This window comes from Echeneis naucrates, chromosome 17 (assembly GCF_900963305.1).
Source record: "Echeneis naucrates chromosome 17, fEcheNa1.1, whole genome shotgun sequence".
Taxonomy (NCBI): Eukaryota; Metazoa; Chordata; class Actinopteri; order Carangiformes; family Echeneidae; genus Echeneis; species Echeneis naucrates.
This window is the reverse complement of record NC_042527.1, coordinates 5,560,104-5,586,311: the sequence shown is the minus strand read 5'-3', so window position 1 is coordinate 5,586,311 and position 26,208 is coordinate 5,560,104. Positions and strand designations below refer to the sequence as shown.

At 41.0% G+C, this 26,208-nt stretch overlaps 4 protein-coding genes across 5 annotated transcripts; 3 read left to right on the top strand and 1 right to left on the bottom strand.

The window, feature by feature from the left end:
* Nucleotides 1-1,308: 1,308 nt before the first annotated feature.
* LOC115057515 (calsequestrin-1-like) lies at nucleotides 1,309-9,359 on the top strand. Its single transcript, XM_029524668.1, has 11 exons — nucleotides 1,309-1,761; nucleotides 4,893-4,986; nucleotides 5,209-5,309; nucleotides 5,518-5,629; nucleotides 5,856-5,929; nucleotides 6,610-6,740; nucleotides 6,835-6,880; nucleotides 7,003-7,057; nucleotides 7,554-7,654; nucleotides 7,833-7,907; nucleotides 8,330-9,359. Exons 1-11 carry the CDS (start codon nucleotides 1,525-1,527, stop codon nucleotides 8,660-8,662), a joined length of 1,359 nt encoding a protein of 452 aa, XP_029380528.1. The 5' UTR covers nucleotides 1,309-1,524; the 3' UTR covers nucleotides 8,663-9,359.
* Nucleotides 9,360-10,408: 1,049 nt separating this feature from the next.
* On the top strand, nucleotides 10,409-13,735 carry LOC115058088 (zinc finger protein 880). The gene is made up of 4 exons (XM_029525396.1): nucleotides 10,409-10,765; nucleotides 11,042-11,175; nucleotides 11,408-11,495; nucleotides 12,167-13,735. Exons 1-4 carry the CDS (start codon nucleotides 10,504-10,506, stop codon nucleotides 13,108-13,110), a joined length of 1,428 nt encoding a protein of 475 aa, XP_029381256.1. The 5' UTR covers nucleotides 10,409-10,503; the 3' UTR covers nucleotides 13,111-13,735.
* Nucleotides 13,736-15,060: 1,325 nt separating this feature from the next.
* On the top strand, nucleotides 15,061-19,178 carry LOC115058002 (E3 ubiquitin/ISG15 ligase TRIM25-like). The gene is made up of 8 exons (XM_029525287.1): nucleotides 15,061-15,154; nucleotides 15,289-15,560; nucleotides 15,652-15,969; nucleotides 16,464-16,556; nucleotides 16,637-16,721; nucleotides 16,818-16,907; nucleotides 17,403-17,459; nucleotides 18,203-19,178. The coding sequence occupies exons 2-8, from the start codon at nucleotides 15,303-15,305 to the stop codon at nucleotides 18,733-18,735; spliced, it is 1,434 nt and encodes a 477-aa protein (XP_029381147.1). The 5' UTR covers nucleotides 15,061-15,154; nucleotides 15,289-15,302; the 3' UTR covers nucleotides 18,736-19,178.
* A 166-nt stretch (nucleotides 19,179-19,344) lies between these two features.
* Nucleotides 19,345-24,446, bottom strand: tox4a (TOX high mobility group box family member 4 a). 2 transcript variants are annotated; one of them, XM_029525048.1, is made up of 9 exons: nucleotides 24,015-24,446; nucleotides 23,872-23,937; nucleotides 23,469-23,768; nucleotides 23,128-23,373; nucleotides 22,639-22,971; nucleotides 22,313-22,393; nucleotides 21,517-22,227; nucleotides 20,472-20,614; nucleotides 19,345-20,394 (listed from the first exon to the last, which is right to left on the bottom strand). In XM_029525048.1, exons 1-9 carry the CDS (start codon nucleotides 24,117-24,119, stop codon nucleotides 20,337-20,339), a joined length of 2,043 nt encoding a protein of 680 aa, XP_029380908.1. In that variant the 5' UTR covers nucleotides 24,120-24,446; the 3' UTR covers nucleotides 19,345-20,336. The 2 variants fall into 2 exon arrangements, with proteins under 2 accessions (XP_029380908.1, XP_029380909.1); XM_029525049.1 differs by having other exon boundaries at nucleotides 23,469-23,765.
* Nucleotides 24,447-26,208: the final 1,762 nt, after the last annotated feature.

Genomic DNA, 26,208 nt, shown 5'->3' with positions numbered 1-26,208 from the left:
CAACAGAAAGAACAGTAGAACAAATGATGAAACGCCGGTATATATATCCAGATAGCTATAGAATGTATGCATTGAGAGTATGCAAAGAAATATTGTGAAAACCATGAACAATATAAACTGACAGATTTTTAAATTCAGAAAAGTAAGTGAAAGTTGTTTTATTAGCTGTTATGGAGGACATGCTGTCATTATGTGAGGTGTAAATCAAACTCACTTAAAACACCCCCTTCATTTTGAGCTGTCATATCACTTTATTATATGTTTATAGGGGCTCAGCAAGCTCGACTTTTCACAGTCACTGACACCATCACCACTACGCACACACATACAGTCATATCTGTAACTCTTACCTTCAAACAAAATCTCCCCATCTTAGTACTGTAGGCCAGCATGTCTTGTTACAGAAAAGAGAGGTGTGGCATGTACGTGTGTGTGTGTGTGTGTGTGCGTGGGGGGGGGGGGGGGGGGGCGCATTAGGGGTTGGAAGAAGTATTACGATACACTGTGGCCAACATTTATTTATAGCTTACCTCTTCCCTTTCAATTTGTAAAGTAATCTCCTATGCAGTCATCTGAAACACACAGCCCACGCACACATTGTACAGGGCGCATGTGCGCCATCAAGCTCACACTCAAAACAATTTCAAAACTGTAAGCACTGTAAAACTCTATGTTTCACTTTCTCCTTGAGTCAGGGCTAAGTGACACCTACGCCTTCGCTCCTCAGCAGGTGCACCACCCTCTCCTCACTACTCTCTCTTCTCCCCTTCATGTCCCTGGTTGACCCAGCTCCACATTCTATCGCTGCAAGGGTGCCAGCAGCAGCAAATTAGACACCAGCACCCCACCCCTGATATGTACTTCCCTGTCCTGCATCCATTATTTTTAGCTGGGATCCAAGCCGCCATCTACTCTTAATATGGGAAAAGAGCGCCTCATATTCACTGTCACCTCTAAATTCATCTGGGATGAAGCAGACGGATTTTCATGCAACTTTAATCAGACCTGATGCACACACATCCCATCATCCCATATCCATTTATTCCTTGCGCAGGAACCATCTCCCATTACATCTGTCACTGTCTTCCACTGTCCTCGGTGTGGATGGAGAGAGAAGGAGAGAAGGTTGGTCTCATCTCCTCACTCCACCCACTTTGACTGGTCTGTAACACACTCACACACACAACACACAAACACATACTAACGCACAAAGCTGTCACCCCAGCAACTGTAAAGGCCCCCACCACCCCCACCATCTTTCCTACGCTCAATTACATCCCAGATAGACACACTAACACCTATGTCAAACTTAGCCCAACCCCTCTAACTCTGTGTCCCACGGCCAGTTGTCCATGTGTGGTTTTTAATAAGGTGGATACAGGAGTTGGTCTTGCTCTCTTCTGGGTGACGCGGATTGGAAGGGGTTCGCCATACTTTCACCAAACCACTTTGGTTTTTTTCTCCCCTTTCCTCTGTTTACTTTCTTAAACTTCAAGTACATCTACATAATCTTAGAGAGGAGCCATGAAGTGGACCTGGGTGCTTGTGGCAGTTTTGCTGTCCTTTGGGGGGCTTTCATTGGCCAAGGAGTGCTTGGACTTCCCAGAGTATGATGGCAAGGACCGTGTTCACGACCTCAACATCAAGAATTACAAGTCTGTGATGAAGAAGTACGATGTCATGGTGGTGTACTACCATGACCATCCTGGATCCAGCCGCGTCGCCCAGAAACAGTTTGAAATTGAGGAGTTGGCCCTTGAGGTGGGTTGAGTGTAGTGATGAAGAGGCAGAATAACTAGTGCTGGATATTGCAAAGAAACTGGATACAGTTATGAACTATAAGATGCTCTGCTTTTGCAAGTTGGATTTGAAGTTTTTAATACTAATAAAACATAGGTTTGGTTGCAGAGATTTTAAATGATGCCGAGGTGAACTGTGTGATTTATCCTGATGGTTGATAGACTTTTACTTGGTATATAAGATAAAGAACAAAAACTGAAAAAAACTGATTCATATTTAAAGTAACAAGATGATTATTTGGATAGAACATTTGCAATGTGCTAAAAGTGGAGGTGTTATGTGAAATTAATGCTACAAGGTGGAAAATAGCCGTGCTGAATTCAGAAATGCTGATTAGTGAAGTCCCAAAAATGTGTCACAGGACTACAGTGTGTCGTCAGTCTCATCAGCCAGCAAAAAGCTGAGCTGTGAGCACCCAAGATATCGTTTATTCTGGCAATGCATATGATGAGTTTGTGTGTGTGCGCGTGAGAGAGTTGATGCACTTAACACACTTCCTCTGGCATGCTGCTCACACCTTAAGCTTCCTATCAGCAGTTTCATCACATTCCTCAAATTTAGACATGACATCATTGCACAACACAAAACATAAGGTCACTAATATTTCAAATAATAACTGACTTAGATTGAATCTCAGGTTATATAAGAACGATCCTACAAAGGGTTAGTTAAGGTTGTATTAAGCCCCACAAATTCCATTACAGTTTACTAGTGTTTTTTGTCCTTCTTGTTCAGATGTTTTCTTCTGGGTTTATAACCTGAGCAGTCACTTTACATATGGATTTAGATTTCAGACATATCTGACATCTGAAAACGTGATTAGGAAGATGTACAATGTAAAGGCTGCTACGCTTGAGACATTATTTTGTAGGGAGCTGCAAGGACTGCTGGTGCCTACTTTTAGAAATTATAGAATATAATTATAGAATTATAGAAAATACAAAGCAACAACACCAAACCAAGCAAAAAAAGCTATTATAACCTAATTACATTTTGGCAGTAGGCAAACAACAATGCCATTGACATCAATAAACTATGGACTGATTTTGTCATGCAATGTCAATAAAAAAATTGAAAGGTGATGAATGTAGGGGAAAAATAATTCCTTAATAATACAATGATTAATAGATATGTCTATAGATAGAAATGAAAATATCAATAGCAAAACAAAGATGGAAAGATAGAGGCAGCTATCCTGAGCATAATACCATCTCAACGGCATCTGAATCCTCTGCATCAGGCTGTTGGGGCTTGGTCTCAGGACCTGAGGCCAGTACTGGAGATTCTGGCTCCAGTAGTGCTAGCTCAGCTCGGCGCTATGATTGACACATGCAGTACTGTACTTGTCAGCGGATCCCAGAGCGCGGAACAGCACTGCCGCCTCACCAAAATAGTCCCTAGTGCTGGTACGGCTTCTGGCGCTATTTTAATCCCAAGATGCTTTTGTGGTGGGTTTGAGCTCCCTGAAGGCTTGTGTTTCTCCTTATGAATGTATTATGATTTACATTTGATGAGTTGTTATTAATAGAAACAGACAACAGCAAAAGGCTGAGAATTTCAGAGGTCAAGGCGCCCTCTTAGGGTTAGAAAACATCTCATGAAATATGACATAATGAGACTGAGGAATAAGTGTTTTCTCCTTTTGTAAAAAACAGACACTGACTTGATGTTGTAACACTGAGACTCAGCTTTCCTATGGGCCTAATGCTTAATATTTGTGTCATGCCTGCCTTCTCCACATTAATTACACCATACAACAGCTCACAGCCCAACAGATTATATAAAAGCAAACAGGGATGTACACGTTCCCTCCATGTGTACGTAGTGTAACATAATGTCCATTAGTAAGGGATACACTTGGTAAACATGCATAAATCAAGCTGTGAAATCCTATCACAGACACCGAGCCTGTGGATTTCATTTATGTCACATGTAGTTGTGCAGGTTCAGTTACTTTCAAGAAATTCTAATAGCTTCTTTACACATTCTGAACGCCAAGGTCCTCAGACAACTTAGTGTGTCTTCTGTTTAGAAAACATGCAGATGAAAGCACATGAAACTATTTTCAAATTTAATTTATTTATGCAGAATAAAAAATTCAACAGTACACAGAATTCAAATGAATGAAGATAACATATTCATATTCTATATTTACTTTATTAATTAGATAGTCAATGTGTCATCTATGTGTTTATTTAAAAAGAGAACGAAAAAAAATTCCAATATGCAAAAGAATTTGGTAATACGGTAACACTTAATAATATGGTAATACTTAATTAGGTAATATGACTGCCTGCTGCATAAATATATGTTTTGCATTTTGTCCTCAGATGTATTCCTCTTTAGTTGCATGGATAACATCAAGCTTTAGTTGCTTCAATCACTTGCCCTTTAAAAGTTTTTTTTAGCCTCTCCAAATGCCAGAAGGGTTTGGTCTGCGACAAAATATAGTGCAATGCAAAAATGTTTCAGTCACAGTAAAGCTAAAGCTTTGCACTTAAAAATATTTGGGAATTTTCGAATGTCGCTCATGTTAATGGTATATACTTAAATTCATAGATTTTTAAAATATGTTCTCCAACTTATCAGTTGCAAAGCTATAAAACTGTTTTAGGGAGCCCGACCGATCTGCAACCGAATCTCCAACCAAGTTACAAGAAATTCCAAGAATAATTGCAAGAAAAGTCTGCTTACGCAAACTATTTATGCCAGTAAAAACAGCTGCTCAGTCTCTGCAACACTCATGTGTAGACATGTGAGTGTGTGTACTTTTTACCCTCCAAACACATCGAGATGGCCCTCAAACCACTTCCTCAATTCAGTCAGGCCGTGAATGTGCCACCGCCATTGGTAGAACTCACTGTCAGTCATGAGGTTCAAGTTTCATACAGATTTAGAAAGTGCACAAGCAGCGCTCTGAAAAGCAGGCTTTTATGGTAATGAAACGGCTGAGTGAGTCAAAAAGGTGTAAATATCAGTGTAGAAGGTTTTCTATCACATAAATACATCTGGACTGTATTCCTGTATTTTAATGGTGAAGTGACAAATGAAGAGCCCGTTCTCATGTGTGTGGCGGTGTGTCTGTTTTACAGCTTGTAGCCCAGGTCCTGGATGAGTTTGATGATGAGGATATTGGAGTCGGTCTCATTGATGCAAAGCATGACAAGGTTGTTGCAAAGAAATTAGGTAAGCACAGCTGCAGACACTTAAAACTGAGCCGATTGTGCACGCAACATCAGTGACCTGATCATTAAATATAAAAGGACGAACATTCAGCAATTAGCTGTTTCTGTCAGTGGGATGCTTATGACCCCTTTGCTCATAGGTGACGAATAAAACATATTAGCCTATAAACATTTCTAGTGGGCTTGAGGTCAAACGCTGAATCTGTCTCCTTCGTTTTCTCAGGCCTTGATGAGTCCGACAGCATCTTCATCTTCACAGATGATGAGGTCATAGAGTATGATGGCGAGCTTGCGGCAGACACCATTGTGGAGTTCATCTATGATGTTCGTGAGGATATAATCTCCCAGTTAATAGCCTGCCTTATTTTAGAAAAAAAAAAACAAAACAACCAACAACTATACATACCCAACACCCATTTGGTTTCTGTGAAGATGACCCACACAGGCTTATTTTTGGTTTATCCTTTCTCTGTCATGTCCATCTCTTTTGTCTGCCCCTTTTCTTCTCCATGCCATCCAATTTTTTTCATAGGTTCTTGAAGACCCAGTGGAAATCATTGACAGTAGTATGGAACTGAAAGGCTTCAAACACCTCAAAGAGGACATCAAACTGGTGGGCTACTTTAAGAGTCACAAGTCAGAACGTAAGAATCTGTACTGTGATAATCTGTTGTAATCTCTATTGCTATAGTTGCTTATAAAAATACCTGGTTTTAAATATAGCCTGATGTACAGTTTTAATCTTTAAGATGGGTTTAAGTGAGCACACAAAGAGTAACTGTAATGCCAAGAAGAACAAGTCTCTCTTTAGATATTTCATACAGGATTTGATCTATTGAAACGACGTGATGGATGACTGTAAAATTACAGATTTCGAGGCTTTTGCCGATGCTGCAGAAGAGTTCCACCCTCACATAAGGTTCTTTGCCACATTCAGTCCCAAGGTGAGCAATTATGGACTAAGGAGTACGTCAATGAAGGTTTTTTTTTTGTCATCTTCCTAGAGTAAAGTAGAAAAAGAAGATAAATGAGTAAGATGACTTCTAAATATTAAATACTTCTATATATTTAATTATATCTAACTGAATAATAATGATGCAGCCAATAATAATTCCCTCCAATGGTGCTTAATGTAGAAAAATTAGCTTGAGCTTTATGACTTGCAAGTGAAAATTATTTCTAGACCAACACCCTCCCTTTGACTTTTTATCAGCAATTGAGCCTTTATCTCATAAAATCAGACAGAAAGAAATATTTGACATTTCAAAACCATCAGTGACCTTGACCTTTGACCCCTACATATTAAACAGTTGATTCTTGATTCCGAGTGTCAAATTTAATTAACTTTCCTACTGAAATATCAGCTTTGCAATCACATCTATCACCACACAGTTCAAATGTGTCACACTGACCACAATGAATAAACCATTGGTCGATTAAAAAATACATCATTGGTAATATTCTGCCTTCAGTTCCTTTTCCAAACAAAACGTTATGTATGATTCATAAAACATCAAATGTTTTACATTGCACCATGGGGAATCAGAATTTGTTCATTATATATTTTACTATCATAAATATCCTCGTGGTTGATCACGCTCAGTACTTTGGTCTTATGTTACAGCTTGCCAAGGCTCTGGACCTGAAGCTTAATGAGGTTGACTTCTATGAACCCTTCTTGGATGATCCAGTGGTCATTCCTGGAAAGCCCTACACTGAGAAAGAGCTGGTGAAATTCATTGAAGATAATGACAGGTAAATACCATTGGTATAATGTCTAAATGATATTTTGGGGTAAACTTTTCCTTTCAGAAATAATAACAAATAATAAAAATCTGTGCTTTTCAAGACCAACACTGAGAAAGCTGCAACCACACAACATGTATGAGATCTGGGTAAGAGACCTCCAAAGCCACAAGAAAATTCACTTTTCTGAACTATTCTTCTGTCAAGAAAGGAACTTGTTATTTTGTAGACTGCAACCAGCTATTTGATTGTTTTTTCATTCTTTCTGCAGGATGATGATGTTAATGGTGAACACATCATTGCTTTCGCAGAGGAATCTGACCCAGGTAAGTGAAACTTGAAGTGGGTGAAAAAGCAATATTGATAACACCAGTAACTCATGGAAATCTGGAAAATGTCACATGGGACATTTGAGTCGCGAGGGTATGTTTTCGCATGGTGCTGACATACTCCGAAGATAGATTTAATTTTGTTTGTCCTGTAGAGCTACATAGTATTTTTGTAGATGAAGGAGGTAGCAATTCATAAAATAATTTGCTAATGTGCCTTTTGCAGGCTGGTGCTTTTGCCTACAACTCTAAATTGTCTGTAGGCCTGAGTGTGAGTGGTTATTGGTCTCAGTCTGTCTCTATGTGTACCCTGTGATGTCCAGGGTGTTCCCTGCCCTCACCCAGTGTGAGCTGGGATTGGCTCCAGCACCCTGTGACCCGGAAACGAATAAGCTGTAGTAGATGGATGGGTGTTGTTTGAAGTATCTCTGTAAATGTGGACCTGCGTTCTTTTACCTTTAGTTACACTCTGGTCTTTTTCTCCACTCCTCAGATGGTTTTGAGTTCCTGGAGGTGCTGAAGCAAGTTGCAGAGGATAACACAGACCACCCCGAGCTTAGTATTGTCTGGATTGACCCTGATGACTTCCCCCTGGTAATTATATAATACAGTGTAATATGCACACCATGAACTAGGACTGAAATTTGAACAGAACTGCACTGAGATGAGTGATGAATCTGAGTTTGTGAAGAACGGCACATATATTTTTCATTTTATTCTACATTTTATTTAAACTGACTAATACCTTTTGTTTTCTTTACTCCCCATGCAGATGGTGCCACACTGGGAGAAGGTGTTTGACATTGACCTGTCCTCCCCGCAGATTGGTGTTGTTGATGCCGATGATGTGAGTGATGTCTTTAAATCACTGTATTCATAGATTGTAGATTTATTTTTGTGCTTTCATGAACTCTAAAAGGGGCTGGATTACCGATTAGGGAGGGTGGGAAACTCCCGTAATGCCTCCAGTTTTCCTGAATTTAGGAAACATATTAGTATCCCAGTGTAGCTGTGTTGCAACTTGTTGGTAACCTGGGTCTAATTACCTGGGGGGATCTATGTGTATGACTGCAGTTTAAATCCTTGTGGCCCTGTGCCTCTATTGCATTACTCCATCAACAATGCATTTAGAGCTGCAACCCTTCTTAAAAATGATGAAGATACCCTGTGGATATTTTGGATGTTCCCTGTGTGCTGTGCATGATGCTGAACTGGTGTAAATATTGCTGTTTAGTGTGTGTGGTTGCTGATTTGTGCTTCACTCTGCAGACTGACAGTGTCTGGATGGACATGGACGATGATGACGACATGCCATCTGCAGACGAGCTGGAGGACTGGATTGAAGATGTTCTGTCAGGTGAAATTGATCCTGATGATGATGATGATGATGATGACGACGATGATGATGATGATGATGACGATGACGATGATGATGATGACGACGATGACGATGATGATGACGACGATGACGACGATGACGATGATGATGACGATGATGATGACGATGACGATGATGACGACGACGATGATGACGACGACGACGACGACGACGACGATGATGATGATGATGAGGACGATGATGATGACGATGATGATTATTAAACCGTGAAGTCATCACTTTTCTCTAAGTCTGACCAATTCAGTTTCTAGAGTCAACATCATCAACTCTGTCAAAACATCTTTTGTAACTTGTTCTTATGTTGAACTTGTCAGTTCATTTTGATAACTGATCCTTTCATCATTCTCTATCTTCATCCCACCAGAACAATATTCCATAACTCATTTATCCATCTCCCCTTCACGTTCACTAATCCTCCATGTAACAAAGTTCTTTATAAGATCCCGAATATCTTTATTCCCAGATGTAACACTGGTACAATAAAAACAGAAATTGTTTCAAAACCTTCTATTGCTATTGATTTTTATATTAAAGTTTTTATTTGTGCCCATGTACTGCAGGGGTTGCAGTGTTGTATGCATTATGTCTGGATCCATCTGTGGAGTCTGTAACAGTTTGAATGTGTTTCATTTATGTTCACATATTTTTTTTTTCTGTTTGCCCCAGAATCAAAAACCAATTAAATTAGATGCAAAGGTGCTAGCAGTCTTCTCTGATGGGTCTTATTATCACCAGCCTACTCTGTGAAATCAATGTAATGTTGTACATTGAAAGTGCTGTACATCATATGGATGTTTTCTACAATGATGAAATGACAACAGCAGTATTCTATTTTTGTAACAAGAGAACTCTAACTTACTGTGAAGTCTTAAATAAATGACAGCTTGGCCGGAAACTCCACTACTGCATAGTTTCTTAAAAGTGTGTATACATGTGTGAATTCCAAGCAAGCAAGTCTTAATGGGATAGAGAGCTGGACACAGGTGAGTCCCAGAGTTAGTTTACACTTCAAGCCACTGTGTGATTGGAGAAAAAAAAAAAAACTGGCCCTGATCTGCTTTTGTAGTATTTATACACAAACGGAGTATACCAATGTCCAACTAATTGGACAGTGAGTTGGCAAAAGATGTTCCACATTCAATGTATCTCTAAGAAAATGTATATTTGTACACAATAGAGTAGAGGAGAAATGTCTGTCTACTTATTTATGATATTTCTAGGCTTTAATACTCACAATAGCATTACAAACGCTACAACATATAGCATATTGAACAAAAATATATTAGCTAGCCTTGTCTTATCTTTTTTTGTCTCTGGACATCACACCCTTCAGCCGCTGGTCCCTCTTAAAACACGGGTCCAACACATGTACCAGAAAATGAGCATATTCCAGTCATTTCAAAGTTAAAACATTTTCCTTTATATATACACAATGAAATACAATGCATTTCCTCTAAATGGACAAAAATGGCAATGCCAGACCTTCATTTTTAAATTAAGATCAAAAGCCCAACAGACACATTACAGACCTTACCATGGCTGAAACACATTGGGATGTTTTGTTTTGTTGTTTCTTTGACTGATTTTAAACATGCTTTATTTGTTATATTCAAACATGTGTAAATCATCCTATATATATGCATACATGCTGTTGCATATGCTTTGTTGTCTGCTACTGCCTTACCTTGCTAACAAAAAGTGATTTAACTGTCGCTTGTCCTTCGTGTATTTTTGTGCGTTTTTGAACAACTTTGAACCGACTGCGTAAAATTCTGCCGTTTTTCAGGAATGCAAAGCGTTCCATGCCAAGCGCGAATTTATCAGACCAAATCAAAAGCCATCGCCTTGTGTGTTGGCCCCGCCCCTCGACACAACTGCGCTTCCTCCAGTTTTAAGCACGCATGCGCCGCTGCGGAACACGCCTCTTCTTTCTGCGAGCCATGTGGCCGTAGCTGGTAAATAAAGACCTCTGCAGACTTTGATTTTTGGTGGCGTTGTGAAATTGGGGGAAAACTTTGAGCAGCGTGCAGCCGGAGCAGCGAAGATGTCTGCGGGTGTCGTGAACCTCCAGGCGCAGGTGGAGTCGGTGCTGGGAGCGCTCGTCCGGACGGCCACGGTGGAGCTGACCAAACTGTTCGAGAGCAGGTACCAAGCCTCGGCTGTGGATGTGGCCGTGGGCCGCAGTCGGGAAGGTGGAGGAAACGAAACCCAAAAAGACAAACCAGATGGTTTAGCAACAGTGGAAACCAAACGCAGCGTCGGTGTGCAGGTGGATGAGGATATTTTCCCCATGTTAGAGCTTCTCGGTACGTGTTTTTGGAGCTTTAAATGCCCCGTTTTCCGGTCTGTGTCCTCGGTTAGTCTGCAGGAAGGGTACATTGGGAGGGAGCCAATTTTAACTGCATCATCAAATCAGAAATCAAGCAGGCAATGTGCACAGGGCTGGATGTCTGTGCGCGGTTCGTTTTCGGACAGTGTGTGCTGAAATGTAACTGTGGCGCTTCACTCCTGCAGGTTGTTGCCCACTCCAATCCAGTGTAAAGGAATGCATGTGTTAAACCCTCCCCCTCTCTTATCTACAGGCCCCCCCCTCTTCTCACCCTCACAAGATGGGGGTAGTCTTGGGGAGTTGGAGGGGAGTCTCATTCCATCCACAGTCCTCCAGGCTGAAGATAATGGCCCTGTTGACCCAGAGTGGCCTTCTCTGAAAGACCAGGTCAGTGAGGATTCGCAGGAAGGGTGTAAATCTTACATGAGCGGAAAAGAACAGGCTGAGAGAAGCTGTGTGCATCTTTTTAACTTGTAGATTGACCTGGCATCTTAGTTTGGCCTATATTGACACTCTGTCGCATTAGTTAGTTCCTTTTTTTTTTTCCCTAATAAAGCCAGTCACTGTTACCAAATAATATGCATGCATATGATTGTGTTGTGTTTCTTCTTCTAATCAGCTCGGGGCTGATGACATGTTTGAGTTAAACATCCTTGAAGCAGAGACTCCAACTGATAGTGATGACCAAGCAGAAGTTGTTTTGCATGGTAAGGGAGAAAAAAAACAACCCCAAAACAAAACACACGCACTCGCAGCTGAGAAATTAAACCTGGAACACAGTGACAGTCCAAAGGCGTGGGCTGAGAGTCGTGCAAATCAGTCAAAATTCATACAATTGATGTAACCACATCAAAAGTTTCAATTTATGAGAGTGAAATACTTTTCCACAACACTTTACAAATATTAGCCCAGCGATTTCGTACTTAGGGGTACTGATAATCTGGATTACATTTGTATACCACTATCACTAAATGAACTGTGGATGAGGAACAGACAGATATGAATATTGCGTTCTGCTGTTATAAACTGGGTTCTGCCCCATGGCATGATGACCCCTCAGCAGCCCTGAACAACAGAAACACTTAAGAAAAAAAATACTTATGCATGTGTAAATTTGAGCTTGTTTCTTAAAAAACAAAGTGGTGAAGCAAAACCTGGATTTGCAAAACTTTTGCATATTGTCCCATTACAAGGATTGATCAGTGAAATTAGTTTTACTGCCTCTAGTGGCGCAAATTTTGGTAACCACAATGTGAATAAATCACTGTTCGCTGGTGTTTTTTGGCAAAAGTATTTTTGAAAATTGCTGGATATTGAATCTTAATTTGTTAATGATGCTATGCACAGAATGATTAAAATTAATTTTATCCTCTTTCAGTCTGTGCAGAGACGTGGGCAGACGCATTAAAGGATGGATCTGCACCGAGCTCTCCAACCAGTCAAAAACCTCTTATAATCCAGCCAGACATAAGTGGGTCCGCCTGTGAGGAGAAGGTGAAATTTGTTTGCCCGTTGATCCTTAAACCAGAGTCACCATCTCCTAACTGTAAGAATTTAAAGAAGCCTCTTCAAGTAGAGCCTCAGCAAGCCTGTGTTAGCACCACTTACAGTCCGTCCTCATCTGATGGAGCCATGACTCATTTTCAGCCTGGAGTATGGGAAAGGATCACCATGCCAGACGAGAGAAAGAATGATCTCCAAATGAAACTAAAACTTACCACTCAAGATCCAAAGCTGCTTCGTCCTTGTGCAGTGGCACTGGTAAATGTGCTCACAGTGCCAGATTCAGAGATTAAACTTCAGGGTTGCGATGTAAAGTGCAAAAATGGTTTATATCTCCCAAAAGACCTCCGTCAACACCAAGGTCTTCACACAGGCCATCGCCTTTGCTGCTTTACACCATGTGGAAACGGAATTTGGCGTCTGAAAAGTGTCGTCGCCCACTCGCGTGATGGATATGCTTGCCAGATCTGTGGAAAAATATTCAAGCACAGAAAGGTTCTCAGGCGGCATGCACGGTTCCACACTGGAGAAAAACCATACTCGTGTTCAGTCTGCTCCAAGGCGTTTGCACTGCGGAAGAGCCTACGCAGACACGTGAGATTCCACACAGGGGAGAAGCCACACATGTGCACACAATGTGGCAAAAGCTTCCGTCTACGAGATAACCTGAAAGCACACTTGAGGATTCACTCTGGAGAAAAGCCGTTCAGCTGTACTTCATGCGGGAAGGTTTTCAGGATCATGAAGAATCTGGAGAAACACAACCTGAGCCTGTGTGGATCTTTTGTACCTTCATTCCGAATACTTGCCGGTCTCTAGCTGAAGGAGAACAGCTGTGAGTGGCCGTTGTTATCTACCTCAGAATGAAATTACTTTTTTAAGGCAAAATGCCATGCAAAGGTAAAAATAACTCACAAACAATTAGAGATTTGCTGCTGAAATCGAGAGTCATTCCGGAAAAGTTTGGTTTTAAATTACTGATGTGGAAGTTTATTTTTTTTTTAAATTTATACTACTGATATTTTTGTCTTTCTTTTCTATGTTTCTTATTTCTTGATATATTTTAGTTCGTTTTTCTTTTTGTAGCTTTAAACCATCCACCAAACATTAGCTCAGCCTGCAAGGAATTCCTTACGCCTTGCACGGTTAATCAGTCATACTACAAAAGTCCTTTATGGTTGTTGGGCAATAAAGCAGACACTTGCATTCTCTGTCCCAAACCTGTTCCATTAATTACTCATTTTAAAAGAAGCTTCACACAGTGAAGTGTCTCATATCAGTGTCTCATATCAACCAGTGGTTGGTTTTGTGTTCCTACTGTGATTACTAACTGTAGCTACACCTCCCTTCGACCTAGCTGCCATGCTGACTGATTTCAATGTTATAACACTTTGGAGTCATTATTGTACAATGGTATACTCTTACATAATAAAGTTTGTATCAGTCCATTTTTATATCAAACAACTATTTGTGGCATCAAGAGTCTTAATTTTGTGATAAGCTCAAATCCAAACTATATTAGTATAGAGGAGGTTTGGGGTTTTGATTAATTAAAAATAAAAACATTATTTATGTCATTTAGAAAGAACTTCTTTGGGGTTGCCAGATGGTGAAAAATGCCGTTGGTTGATGTCTGTCTCGTTAGCTCAGGGATGAGAAGTTTCCGAATTCACGTTCAGGTGCAGACCTGACGGTTCATTCAAAGGAGTCAACTTATGAGAATTTCAGAATGACTGGATTTGCATTTATTACTGACTTTACTTTGGCACCTCCATTAGTATAGTATTAGTACAGTTTATGACCTGTCGCTGTAGTTGTTTCATTAGATCTGCATCAATCCAACAAGACTGGAACATATTATTGTTATTTACAGATAAATCGGTACTGATGCATTTTGTACCCAGGCGTATTTTGTCATGCTGCACACAGAAACATGCTTCAGTAATATAAAATAAAATCAGGGTTATTTATATAGCGCCAAATCATAACAAAGTTACATCAAGGCATTTACATATAGAGCAGGTCTAGACCAAACTCTTCATAAACTTATTGAAAGAGACCCAAGAGATCTCCCGTGAGCAAGCCCTTGGCGACAGTGGCAAGGAAAAACTTCCTTTAAGTTGAGTGAGCTTTGACTTTTTACCTATAAGCTCTGTCCTATAGAAAAGTTGGTTCCGTAGAAGAGGAGCTTGATAACTGACTAACTCTTGGAGACTCTTGGAACCACAAGTAAGCCTCTATCTACCATGAACAGCTTTCGGGTCACATTACGCCATAGAAGATCATGCTAAATTAGCTTAGCCTCATGTGCCATGAGCACTGTATCCATGGGAACAAACGTCTAAATATCGGCAAAGGGGGAAGCGATTCAGATAATAATGATAATAATAATAATAATAATAATAATAATGACACTTTTTAATCTCAGAGTGGAGCGAAAAAAGCAGGACATGGTACACTCGATTATTTCTGCATTTCACCATGATGAGCAGTTCATCCAGTTGCATTATTGACAGCTTGCTGTTTACTGTGAATGACTACAGGATTTTTACTGAGGTGGAGTCAGAATATCTACACTCAGTCATCGAAACAGAAACAAGAAACTTTCTTCTTTTTCTATCAAAAGCACCACATCGCCTGCTTTTACAATATCTGATGATAGTATTTCTAATGGCAGTGTTCTTGCTGTATTCAACTTTTGAACTTGTAAATCGCGTTTAGACGACAGTCCTGCTTCTCATCTTTTGAGGCCCCGCCCCACCCGGAAGTGTCAACAAAACGCCAACAACGCTTTCACTTTCTCCGAATTCTCCGAACAGAGAACAAACAACTCCGAGTTTCCTTCTCAGCATTAACTTTAAAGGTGGGACTCATTTTACCGATTAAAACTCGCGACTCTCATCACTTACTGAAAACAAACGAGTCGATGAAGTGTCGATAAAGACAGTTTTCACCTTCCTGACTGTTGCTTCTGTCCTGTGTTGCTCTCTTTGATAGGGAAAGGGTTGAAGATGGAAGATGGAGAGAAAACCCTACTTGAGCAAATGTTACTGTGCACAGTGTGCCGAGACGTCTTCAAGGACCCTCGACAGCTGCCCTGTGGTCACAGCATTTGTATGGCCTGTTTGGAGAGTTTGCTGAATCACTCCTCAGAAAGTCCATTGCGCTGCCCCGACTGTAGGTCTTACTTTGAACCGATTATTAGGATACAAAAGTGCTACACACTGGCTAACATCACAGAAAACTTCAGGGAGATCAAGAGGAAGATGGTACTTTGCATAATGTTACCCACAGTACACTGCACTGCTAAGGTTTAAAAAGTAAGTAAATGACCAACGCACTTTTTTTTTTAATAAACAGGAGGAGCAGACCAAAACTGTGCACTGCGACTTCTGCCCAGGGAAAGAAACACTGGCCATAAAAACATGTCTGAAGTGTGAGGTGTCGATGTGCGAAGAGCACGTCAAGGACCACCAGGAGCTTCCAGTGTTCATGGGACACCCTCTGGTCTGGTCTCTGGGTGACCTCCAGGAGAGGAAATGTCCGCAGCACGAAGATGCCGTGCTTAGGTACTACTGCAACATGTCCAGGCGTTACATTTGCAACATGTGCGCCCTGGAGAGAAAGCAGCACAACCTTGCCAATGAGTCCTCAACAGTCCTGCGGAGACAGCTGACTGTGAGTTTGAGTTATGCTCTTTCACACCACATAACGCAGCAAAAACATTTTGGCACACAAGAAGCCAATGGCAGCAACATATTCTTGTGAAACCAAAGGATTTAACCACACTGGGGAGGGAAACTATAGTTGTTGAATGTGCTGCAGTGAAACTGGACTTTCAGGCCTCTGGCTCTGATTTTGATCTACCAACCCATGTCATTCATGCTTTATTTATTCTTAATCTCTATATTGTGCAGTGACACTTTGGGCAAACCCATTAAATTATGTCTTTGAATCTGGTAGAAGTCTTGCAAAATGAGTTAAAAATATAATGCATGCAACACCTAGGATACTTCGATGAAACAAAAAGACTGGGAACAAGCTCATACTGCATATGATGCTTCCAGATGTATTGGATGATGATTGTTGATCTTAAAGCTGATTATGGGAATATATCAGAATACGATTTGTTGTACAAGGCTGTATTTAAAGGTACACTGTGCATTTGACAGGACTACATGGACCAGCACTTAACAGTGCTCCAGAACCAAATCAAAGAATCTACTGATTCTGTACGAAAACTGAGAGAAGGCATCGAACATGAGGTGAGACTAGTTTACTACATTCTCAGTGATTTTGAAGGATTTGCCTGTTTTGTATGTGAACGTATTTTTCTGCCTAACAGAAACAAAAAGTGAACCCTGGTCACTCGAGCCTTAACAGTGTGACAGTGATGTTGCTCTGTCTGTGGTTCATAGCTCTATATTATGGTAAGGCAAAGATTTCTTTTACCATGAATAAGCATTTTGCTGAGTGTTTCAGTGAGTGTGATGTGCATTCACTAATATCTCTTTTCTTTCAAACAGCATACAACTACGCTGTAGAAAACCAGACACTATCAGAAGCTTTGGACAGGCAGCAGAATCGTGTGCATCACATCTATTCCACCATTGCAGGCAAGTCCAGTGTCTCTCTTGATGTTAACAAAGCAACAACAAATATGCAAGCTTTATGATATAAAATGATATCAAAGAAGGTTTTAAGGCAGAAACAACTTTGTCTACCAAATAGCAGCGACAGTGGTTAGCACTGTTCAGTTCCCGGCCTGGGGCCTTTCTGTGTGGAGTTTGCATGTTCTCCCCGTGCCTGTGTTGGTTTTCTCCAACCGTCCAAATACATCATGCTTGGGTTAATTGGTGACCCTAAATTGTCTGTAGGTCTTAGTGTGGGTGGTTGTTTGTCTCTGTCTGTCTCTGTGTGTTGGCCCTGTAATGACTGGCTTGAGTGGATTCAAATAATTTCTCAGACAGAGTTGAACTCAACAGGACTGTTGTCTGATCTGATGCTCTGTTTATTTGGTTAATATCTCTATCGAGCTTCTAATTTGTATCATTATTATTATTAATTGCATTGAGTATTCTTCCATATAACTCCTTTTAATCCCTGCATAGAACTCTTGACTGAGCATCTGACAGGGAGCCACATACTTCCAGAACAAGAAGACACAGGTATGACAGGTTAAAAACAATGTATCTGATTGGAAATGTTGGAAGTCAATCTATTGAACTATTTGTGTAATCCTGACAAGCCTTAAGAAAGCACTGTTAGGATTTTCAAAATTGCTCTGGTGGTTGGGATGTGCTCAGATTAGTTCCCAGATGCACTCTGGATTTGGCATCTCCTTCTAATTTTCAGTAAAAGAGTATAGAAGCAATTTAAAGCATTAAAAGCTTCACTATTGTCAGACACTAATCATTGTAAATTTTTCACCTTTTTTTTTTTCTCTATATGCATGTTGCACTGGAGTTGACACCTGAAAGCTTGACAGAGTGCGGTAATATCCTGGTTTCTCAAAATTGGAATAAAGGTCTATGCAGGCAAATGAAACCAGAATATAATTTTAACATGCACAAAACATGACAAGTGGTCATACCAGACCAATGCCGGAGCTGAAAACCCTCCTGAGTTTGTTTCCTCAGTGAACTGATTTCTTACACTGTAATGAACGTGTAAATACAGTGTAAACTCAAAAAAGTGTGTGATGCACATTGCATTTGGTCCTCTGAAAGTCAGATGCAAGCAGACCAAGAATCCAATGAATAAAATAAAAGAACACACAGAGATTAATGGTGCATCACCAAGAGTGATGGTCATGCTGTTTATTTAACACTAAGATTAAGGGTGTGTATTATAAATTGGAGTAGCATCAAATGATGTATGTAAAGCATACACGCTATGGTCTGTCTCTCAGGAATGCTCACGTTTGCTGTGAACACTGCCAGTCCTTTCCTTGGAGTCGCTGCTGACCTTCAAACGGTGGAGAGAGTCAAAGTCAAGCTGGATTATCCCAAAAGTATCAGCCGCTTTGATGAAGCCCCACAGGTTCTCTCCACCAGGTGCTTCTCCTCTGGCACCCACACCTGGGAGGTGAAGGCTGAGGGGTACTGGGACATTGCTGTCTCCTACAAGAGCATCCCACGCAAGAACAGGTACACCAGCGCCTTTGGAAACAACCCGGTGTCATGGAGTCTAACACACAACAGTGAGGGCAAACTGTCTGCTTACCATAATGGTGAAAAAATAGAACTGACTGGATCCCTGCCGAGCAGCCAGATAGAAGTCAGGGTTGATTTTGAGATGGGCGACATCACATTCAGTGCTGTGGAAGCCACTGTCACCCTGCTGCACATGTTCAAGGTTAAGCTGACTCAGCCAGCATGTCTTGGTGTGGGTCTTTACCATGTGGATCCACCCAGCAGAGTCTCTATTGTAAAAGCTTCCTGACACAATCTATGAAGTCAGTGTTCAGCCAGCTGGACTGCCTTAAGTCCTGTAACCTGCTCTGAAATGGCCCACCATAAAGCCCACCAACTCGAAAATGTTCACCTCAGGTATATTTTTTATATTGTAGAGTCAGTTAGGGTTTGTACAGTATGTTAGGAATATTAATTAATTATCTATAATTTAATTGCAGATTATGCCAGTGTTAATGCCATATAGAGTATTTTTTATACAAAGTATGTTTGTACTGTTAGAGGTTAAGGTTTTAGTATTGTAATTTTGTTGCCTTCTAAGATTCATCACAGGTAAAAAGTCCTTAACAATGCCATGCTGAGCCCCAGCATTTTGAGATCTAAGGTAAAGCTATATTCCTTTTCCTTTGAAGGTAAAAATAAAATAATTGTAGTAATTTATTGTAATTGTTACAATAAAGACTTGGCTGCTTGACATCAAAGTACGCTTTTTTTTTTTTTTTTTCTGCTCCCAAGTGCTGAACTCCTCAACACACCCATGAATCAGAGTGTGAGTGCATGCTTATGAATTTAGCACTAATTTGTTTTCACTGGTTATCATTTTTCTTTAAGGGTCATGACAAAAACAGAAGTCACTAGATTGAATCCTTTTCTCATTTATTAAGAAAACCTGAATGTATTAACAACTAACAACGCTGTAAATTGTGTTTTACAAAAATGAAGACAGCATTAAGCCCAAACTGGCCAATATTCTCAGTACAAAAACAAGGTATACAGTAATATAAACTGTTCTCTTGTCAAACAAAGGCATTTTTCAGTCAATTCTATTATTTTTCTAATTTCTTTCACTTAATGATTTAACATCAAAAATATCAGAGCATAAATATGGAACCAATTAGTAAGCATTGTATAATTAAAACAGCAACTGTAAAATGGCAGCGCATGAGGGGTTAAGAAAAAAACTGGCTGGTGTTTACGTCTCTGATCAGATCTCTGTCAAAACGATAGATCACAACTGCCACTAAACTTTAAGGGTGTATAGCTGAGATGAAAATGAAGGCTGACCATGAAGACAGGTGTGGCCTGACTCAAGTCAGTTCAGTACAAATGTAATAATGTGCCAATGCCCACTGAATACTTGAACATACTAACAGGCATTGTGGCTGGTTTGATCCCATAAGATGGTGCCAGTTTTACCCATTTGAACCTCTTTCCAAAAGAAGTTACAATTTACAGTTAATAAATATCCATGGACCTGTGTGGGCTTAAAATAAGTCATTCTCTTGAATATCTTCAATACTTCATTTTTGCTGATTGTTTCGTTTCTCTAGCTGCCATGAAGTCCCTTGAGGCCTGACTAAAATCTGTATACATACTCAGAGATAACACTACATAAACACCCACAATGGAGCCATGTCTGCAATTAGAATTAGTTGTACTTAAGAATAATTTTACCAATACAGCACCATTACCTTGAGAACAACTGTTACACCGAAAGTATGTACAGAAAAGAGAGAAATTATGACACTTGGTTACCTGCAGTGCAATGCACTGAAATGCATCTGTCATTTGTAACACTGGCTTTTGATGAAAATCAAACTTTCTGTTGATATAAATAGTCATAGCTGCTCTCTACTTCACTGTTCCCATGGTCTGATTCTTGATGGAGCACCATGCCTTGAAAACATCTCTGAAAAACACACAAAAAGAGTTGTCAAATGTGTGCTGCCAACATCACACCAACACAAGTTTCAAACTTGTACACACCTGCAGTGATTGGCGACGCATTCGTTGCTGCAGTACTCTTTGTCCCAGTCCTCACTTTCTACTGCTGGGTTGTTACAACCAGCCCTCACACACACACTCTTCCTAGCTGTAGCATCAGCAGACCCATTCACCTCCATCTCTTCCTGAGGAAAAGAGTAAAGATTTTGAAGAGCATTGTTACTGTTGTTATGCGGGGTGATCAACGGCTGTCATAGTAGTTTGCATCGTTTTCCACCCAGCCTTCAATGACAACACAAAAGCAGCCCAGAGACTTAAAAGAAATATCTTTTCATTGATGAAAGATTTTTTTGCAAAGAGTCTAAGTTCATGCATAAGGCACAAATTAATTGATTTCACAGTCCACCATCTTCAACTCGGCATTTAGCAAAGGCATGTTTGAAAGCTGTAGTTTTAATTCTGGGAAGTGTCCTCCTTCCCCTCCATGAAACTCCCCGAGCTGCATTCATTTGCTGTTAAGTCAACAGTGAATTTTCCCTACCACAGCACATTAAAACGTGGCTTTCCATTTTCCATTCTGCAACCAAACTGATGAAATATGCAGGAAAGAGCTTTTGCGCCCACAGTGAGTCTCAAATCTCAATTCATCAAGTTGGAATTCATGCCTCTTCTTCCCACTGAATAGATTTTACAGTACTGAGTTCTCAGAGATATTCTTCTGTCTTCAAGATAACATTTTGAAGGATATCTGATGCTGCCTGGATTTAGTTTCTTATCAGCGTAATGAGGAAATTATCTAGTAAATCACAAAAACATGAGCAAAATTTTCACTGACAAAGTAATAAATGTGGGTCTTCTTTATATTAAGTTAAGAATCTCAATTACATCTCCTCTGCTGTAATAAAACAAAGTTTGACATTTATAGAGTCTACTCTAATATTAAACAGGAGGGATAAAATTGAGCATCTCAAGCATAAAATGCAGGATAAGACTATTTTGGAAACATTGCCCAATTTTGAGCTGATAATACTCTCCATTTCTGAAAGTAATCTTTTACTGTGACATTAGAAAAATAAACTCTTCTGACCTCTTCTGAGGGCAGCACCTCTGCAACGTCGTCATCATCCGGACTTCCTGACACATCAGCAGAGTTCACCAGCTGCACTGACACAACAGATGCAGGCTGTGCAGGAGTGCCAGTCGATGATCCAGCTGCTGTGTTGGGGACAATAATTGGCAGTGTCTCTTTGCCTTGCAAGGAGGCAGGAACTATTTTTATCTGGAGCGGAGGCGGAGGTGTCGCCGTGACAGATACAGGGAGACCTGTTGTGGTGCTTCCCTCACGCGGTTTGGCTTGCAGTGGTGGGGGTGCCGGCGCCATTTGCTGAAGCCGTGGTGGCAGAGGGGCATTCTGCATCTGCTGCAGTGGAGGTGGCTGACGAGAGGCACCCGACACCACCAGTGTAGGCTGCAAGGTGCGGACGCCCCCGGGCAACACTGTCACCACTTGGCCCCCTGCCTGCAGCATGTGCTTTGGAATGATGATCTTGGTGATGGTCTGGGCTGGTGGAGCTACTGTTACTGGAACGGATGCTTTATTCGCCCCTGTTCTGGAACGTGTGGTCATCTCTGGGACATCCAAAATAATGTTGGAGGCACAAATATTGGTGATGGTGTTCTCCTCTAGGTTGTTAGTTGTGCGGATTGTTTGTTGAGCAGCAGAGGTGGCAGCATTATGAGTCGGGTTAGTGGCTGATGGTGGTGGTGAAGGGGAAATCTCCATTTCCTCAGTGGGAGGCTGAAATACAGACATTAAAGATGTTAGAAAATCAAGTTGAATGAAAATCCTCCAACTGTTTCTTTAGAGGACCACATGCTGTTACCTGTGAGAGTTGCTTGGCTTTGTAAGCTGCCAGTGCTTTCAAATATTCCTTTTTAGCTGCTTCTGTCTTCCTCTTGTAAACCTTGAGGAGACAAAATAAGCACCAATGTGCAAAAAGTCTTTATGTTATGGTACATGGAATGTATATTGGTTGCACTTTAATTGTGAAGAACAACTGTGTGTGGGACCAAACGGTACAATAACAGGAAGTTTTGAGCATTGGTGAAAACCAGGAACAGGAGTTCCTACCATGGATTTTTAAAAGTATAGCAGAAACCTATGATGCAGTATGGCAACATACATGCCAACATATGTAAGCATGTCTACCTGTTTCTGTTCCTCAGCCAGGCTGTCCCACATGGAGGCCACAATCTTTGACACTTCTCCAAAAGAGGCATTAGGGTTCTGGCCCTTAATAGCTGCCTGTGTGTCTCTGAAGAACAAGGCATAGGCTGAGACAGGCTTTTGTGGTTCATTGGGGTCTTTCTTCTTCCGTTCTTTTTTCGCACCCATGGCCCCACTCACTGAAGCCATAGTGGCAGGCTTCCCACCAACCCTTCTGCCTGTTGCTGGGGAGACAGAAGAAGCTGGAGCTGGGTGGGAGGACATGTGCGAGACAACAGAGGAGAGCGACATCGGTGAGTCTACCAGCACACTCCTCTGAGTAAAGACAAAAAAATGGGAGAGAAAAAGGCATATAAAAACATATTAGTTCCAGGGTCTAAAAAACTCATTGAATCCAGAATACAATTATACAAGACTGGCTGTAAAGAATGTAAACAGACAATGCTGGCCACCACAGATATAACACCTCACCTTGAAGTCATCCATGTCCTCATCCTGCAGTGAACCAACTGGAGATGGTGTTGCTGACAGCGGCTGCTCAGGTGTTCCTGAATGATGTCCAATGTTTTCACTCCCAAGACCAAGTGCCAGTTCTGATTGGTTAATTGTAGAAAGCTGACTGCTTCCTAAAAGACCGTGACCAATGTCACCTAGCTGAACATCAATGGTCATAGGGGAGGAACTGCTGAAATGTGAACCACTAGTGTTCCCAAGTTCCTGCAAACCAAGCAAAACAAACCCAAATGGTTTCTGTGCTGCAATCATGAACAACTGACAATAGTATTCAGGCGACCGACAGGCAGAGCACTTACCAATGCAGAGGAGCTCAGCAGGGCCCCACCACCGGCCTGGCCCATTGCCCCAAGGTTCAGCTGCTCCAAGCCTTGGGAGGCAGAGTTCACAAAGGTGGAAGCAAAGGATGGGTCATTAGCCTCCACCACCAGGTTGCTAACAAGGCTCCGGGAGCCTGATGGCCCCCCAGTGCCATCTGGCCCATCGGTCAATTCAAAGTGGGACACAGCATCACTGATGCCCAGGGCTGGGTCTGGATCAAGGGAGATGGGGGGGATCTCAAAAACTTCATCTCCAAGACTGGGAGTATGGAATGTCTGCTGTGTGTGGAGAAAGAGGAAAAACACTGGGTCAGTCCTTAAAGCACTGAAACATGTAAAGACATGTTATACTCCTACGTGCTACTTTATTTAAGTCTCTCACCTCAGCGGACAGAAAAGGATGTCCCGCTCCACTGATGGTCAGGTAGCTGTCGCTTCCTTCTGGAAACTGAAACGGGCTGTTAGCATCCAACTCTAACGCACACATTCATCTTTCCCACAATGAAACACGAGTCAACAGTTTACCTTGTTTTCCTCAGAGTATCCACCGTAAGCCTGGCTGTCCAAAAATTCAGGATCAACATTCTGGGCACAACCATCCGACAGGTCAGAGTAAAAATTAAGGTCCATTTTGATAAGATTAACGCTGAACTAAATTTATCTCACACTTTACAATTTGCTGAAACTGATATTTCTTAACATTAACTAAAACTGCTAGCAGCTAGCCAGCTAATCAACGTCGCTTAGCATAACGTTAAGGTCGAAGAGATGATGCTAATCGATTTAGCCTTGAAACGCGATGGAGACCTGCAACAAGGAGGGGACTCGGAGCCACTGAGAGCCAAATAATCACACTTTTGCTGAAATGTTACGTCTGAACTGCCACCGGGGCGCAATGTTCACTGCAGGCCCGACATGATGCTCGGTCATATGCTGTAGTGGTGCTAGTGCCGGGGACAGTAGTTAGCACCACCCACTAACCGACCACCAGGCGTGGTGCCGGATTCAAGGTGTGTCGGAAAATGCGCCGTGATCGTTTAAAACGTAGGCGTAGCGTACAAGGAGCCACCATGTAACTTTTTTGCGTAACCTGCTAAGAAAAACAATAACACGGGCTTTTTCTCAGACCTGAATGGAAAAGCTACTCCATTTTTTCTAATTTAATTAAAACAACAAATTAAATGTGTGCTGTGTATAGTGCATTTGCTTTCATTGTCGTTTGAAGATGTTTGTAAAGATATATATATATATATATATATATAGTGTTTTAAACGCTAATGAAACAACACGTAAAAGTTAACGAAATGATACAAATATACAAAACTGTCAGTTTTGCTATGTATAATTTAGGGTTACAGCTTTAATTTAAACACACTAGCTCCATGGGCTCAGTTTTATGAAATGCCTTAAGTGATCATGAAGCAGCAGGTATGTTTTACCTGCTGCTTCTTTGTTGTCTTGTGTTTGCAGAACCATGTTAATATTATATTTCTTCAGCATTAAATAAGGGAGTCCTGTTGGGATGTCTGACCTGAGGCTACTTACACACTTTTGTATCATTGATAATCAGGCTGTTTTAACCTAATGAATCACGTATTGTTTTAATATCTGAGTTCATACCTCTTACATGTTTTTAAACTTTTATTATGCTGTTTGGATTTAACTGCCTACTTATGATAGAGTAAAGAGTGACACCCAAACAAATGAAGTAGTTACTGCACAATATAATAAGGATAACATATAGCCATGATTGAAAAACACTTTTTATGAAATATCTATATACAGTATTTTATAATCATGGTCTTTTTATTAGTGAATGAAGGAGACACACTGGGGTTGTGGAGTTTGTGGTTTGTGTCTCTTCTCCTTTTTCTTGCACAGAAAACAGGGACCTACAACAGCCGCTGGGGGCTGATCGCGGGAATGGAGCCAGATAATACGAAGAGGAAGTGTGCACTCCGAAGAAGACTACACCCACAAACCTCATTTCCTCTGTGTAACCATAACATAAGCTGGACCAGGGAAAGACAGAGCATCAGACTTCGTGAACTGATGCCGGAGTTGTCTGCTGGTCAGGGAAACATAGTCTGGCCCAGAGCTCTGAAAACGAGCCCTTTCTCTTTTCTAGTATATTTTACTGTTAGTTGTTCAAATAAAATATATGAAATTGATTTGGGCGCCTCCTGCATCCCTCATCAAACGAATGCGCGAGTTCACTTTGGGAACTCAATGGTTCACAATAACTGATAAAATCAAGAGCCAGGTCACTTAGCCAATGATAAGCTGGTTCTTTCCTGGATGTCAACAAGCTGCAGTAGTTGAGGAGGTTAACCCCTGAGTATGGATCAACATTATAGTAGGATGGCATAATAATGACAAAGTCCTCAAGGACTAGCCACTTTTTAGGACTTTCTGCACTGCCTCGTGACTCTCCATTTTAAAGTGAAAAGCTGTCAAAGTCAGCTCTTCCAATGTTTTTATGGAGGAGTTACAAAATTACAGGTTTTCTCCTTTTATTGGATCAAGTGCAATTCCAAACTTATTCTAAGGCTGTAGGATATTAATTGCTGTACTTGCATCTTATTTTTAAAATATATATATAAAACAAAAAACAATGGGGTCTCACTGTGTACTATCAGAAAAAAAGTGATGATGTACACTTTGAAGCAGTAGCTGTATGTGCCAAGATGTGTGTTCTCCTTTAGTTGAAATAACTGCA

Coding starts and splice junctions, on each gene's coding strand:
- LOC115057515 (XM_029524668.1), top strand. CDS start 1,525: ATGAAGTGGACCTGGGTGCTTGTGGCAGTTTTGCTGTCCTTTGGGGGG. Junction 5,310..5,517: donor TTGTGGAGTTCATCTATGAT/GTTCGTGAGGAT, acceptor TTTTTTTCATAG/GTTCTTGAAGACCCAGTGGA. Junction 7,908..8,329: donor GTGTTGTTGATGCCGATGAT/GTGAGTGATGTC, acceptor TTCACTCTGCAG/ACTGACAGTGTCTGGATGGA.
- LOC115058088 (XM_029525396.1), top strand. CDS start 10,504: ATGTCTGCGGGTGTCGTGAACCTCCAGGCGCAGGTGGAGTCGGTGCTG. Junction 11,176..11,407: donor GGCCTTCTCTGAAAGACCAG/GTCAGTGAGGAT, acceptor TCTTCTAATCAG/CTCGGGGCTGATGACATGTT. Junction 11,496..12,166: donor AGCAGAAGTTGTTTTGCATG/GTAAGGGAGAAA, acceptor ATCCTCTTTCAG/TCTGTGCAGAGACGTGGGCA.
- LOC115058002 (XM_029525287.1), top strand. CDS start 15,303: ATGGAAGATGGAGAGAAAACCCTACTTGAGCAAATGTTACTGTGCACA. Junction 15,970..16,463: donor TCCTGCGGAGACAGCTGACT/GTGAGTTTGAGT, acceptor TGCATTTGACAG/GACTACATGGACCAGCACTT. Junction 16,557..16,636: donor GAGAAGGCATCGAACATGAG/GTGAGACTAGTT, acceptor TCTGCCTAACAG/AAACAAAAAGTGAACCCTGG.
- tox4a (XM_029525048.1), bottom strand. CDS start 24,119: ATGGACCTTAATTTTTACTCTGACCTGTCGGATGGTTGTGCCCAGAAT. Junction 22,228..22,312: donor AAGCCAAGCAACTCTCACAG/GTAACAGCATGT, acceptor TCTGTATTTCAG/CCTCCCACTGAGGAAATGGA. Junction 20,395..20,471: donor TGCGTCGCCAATCACTGCAG/GTGTGTACAAGT, acceptor TGTGTTTTTCAG/AGATGTTTTCAAGGCATGGT.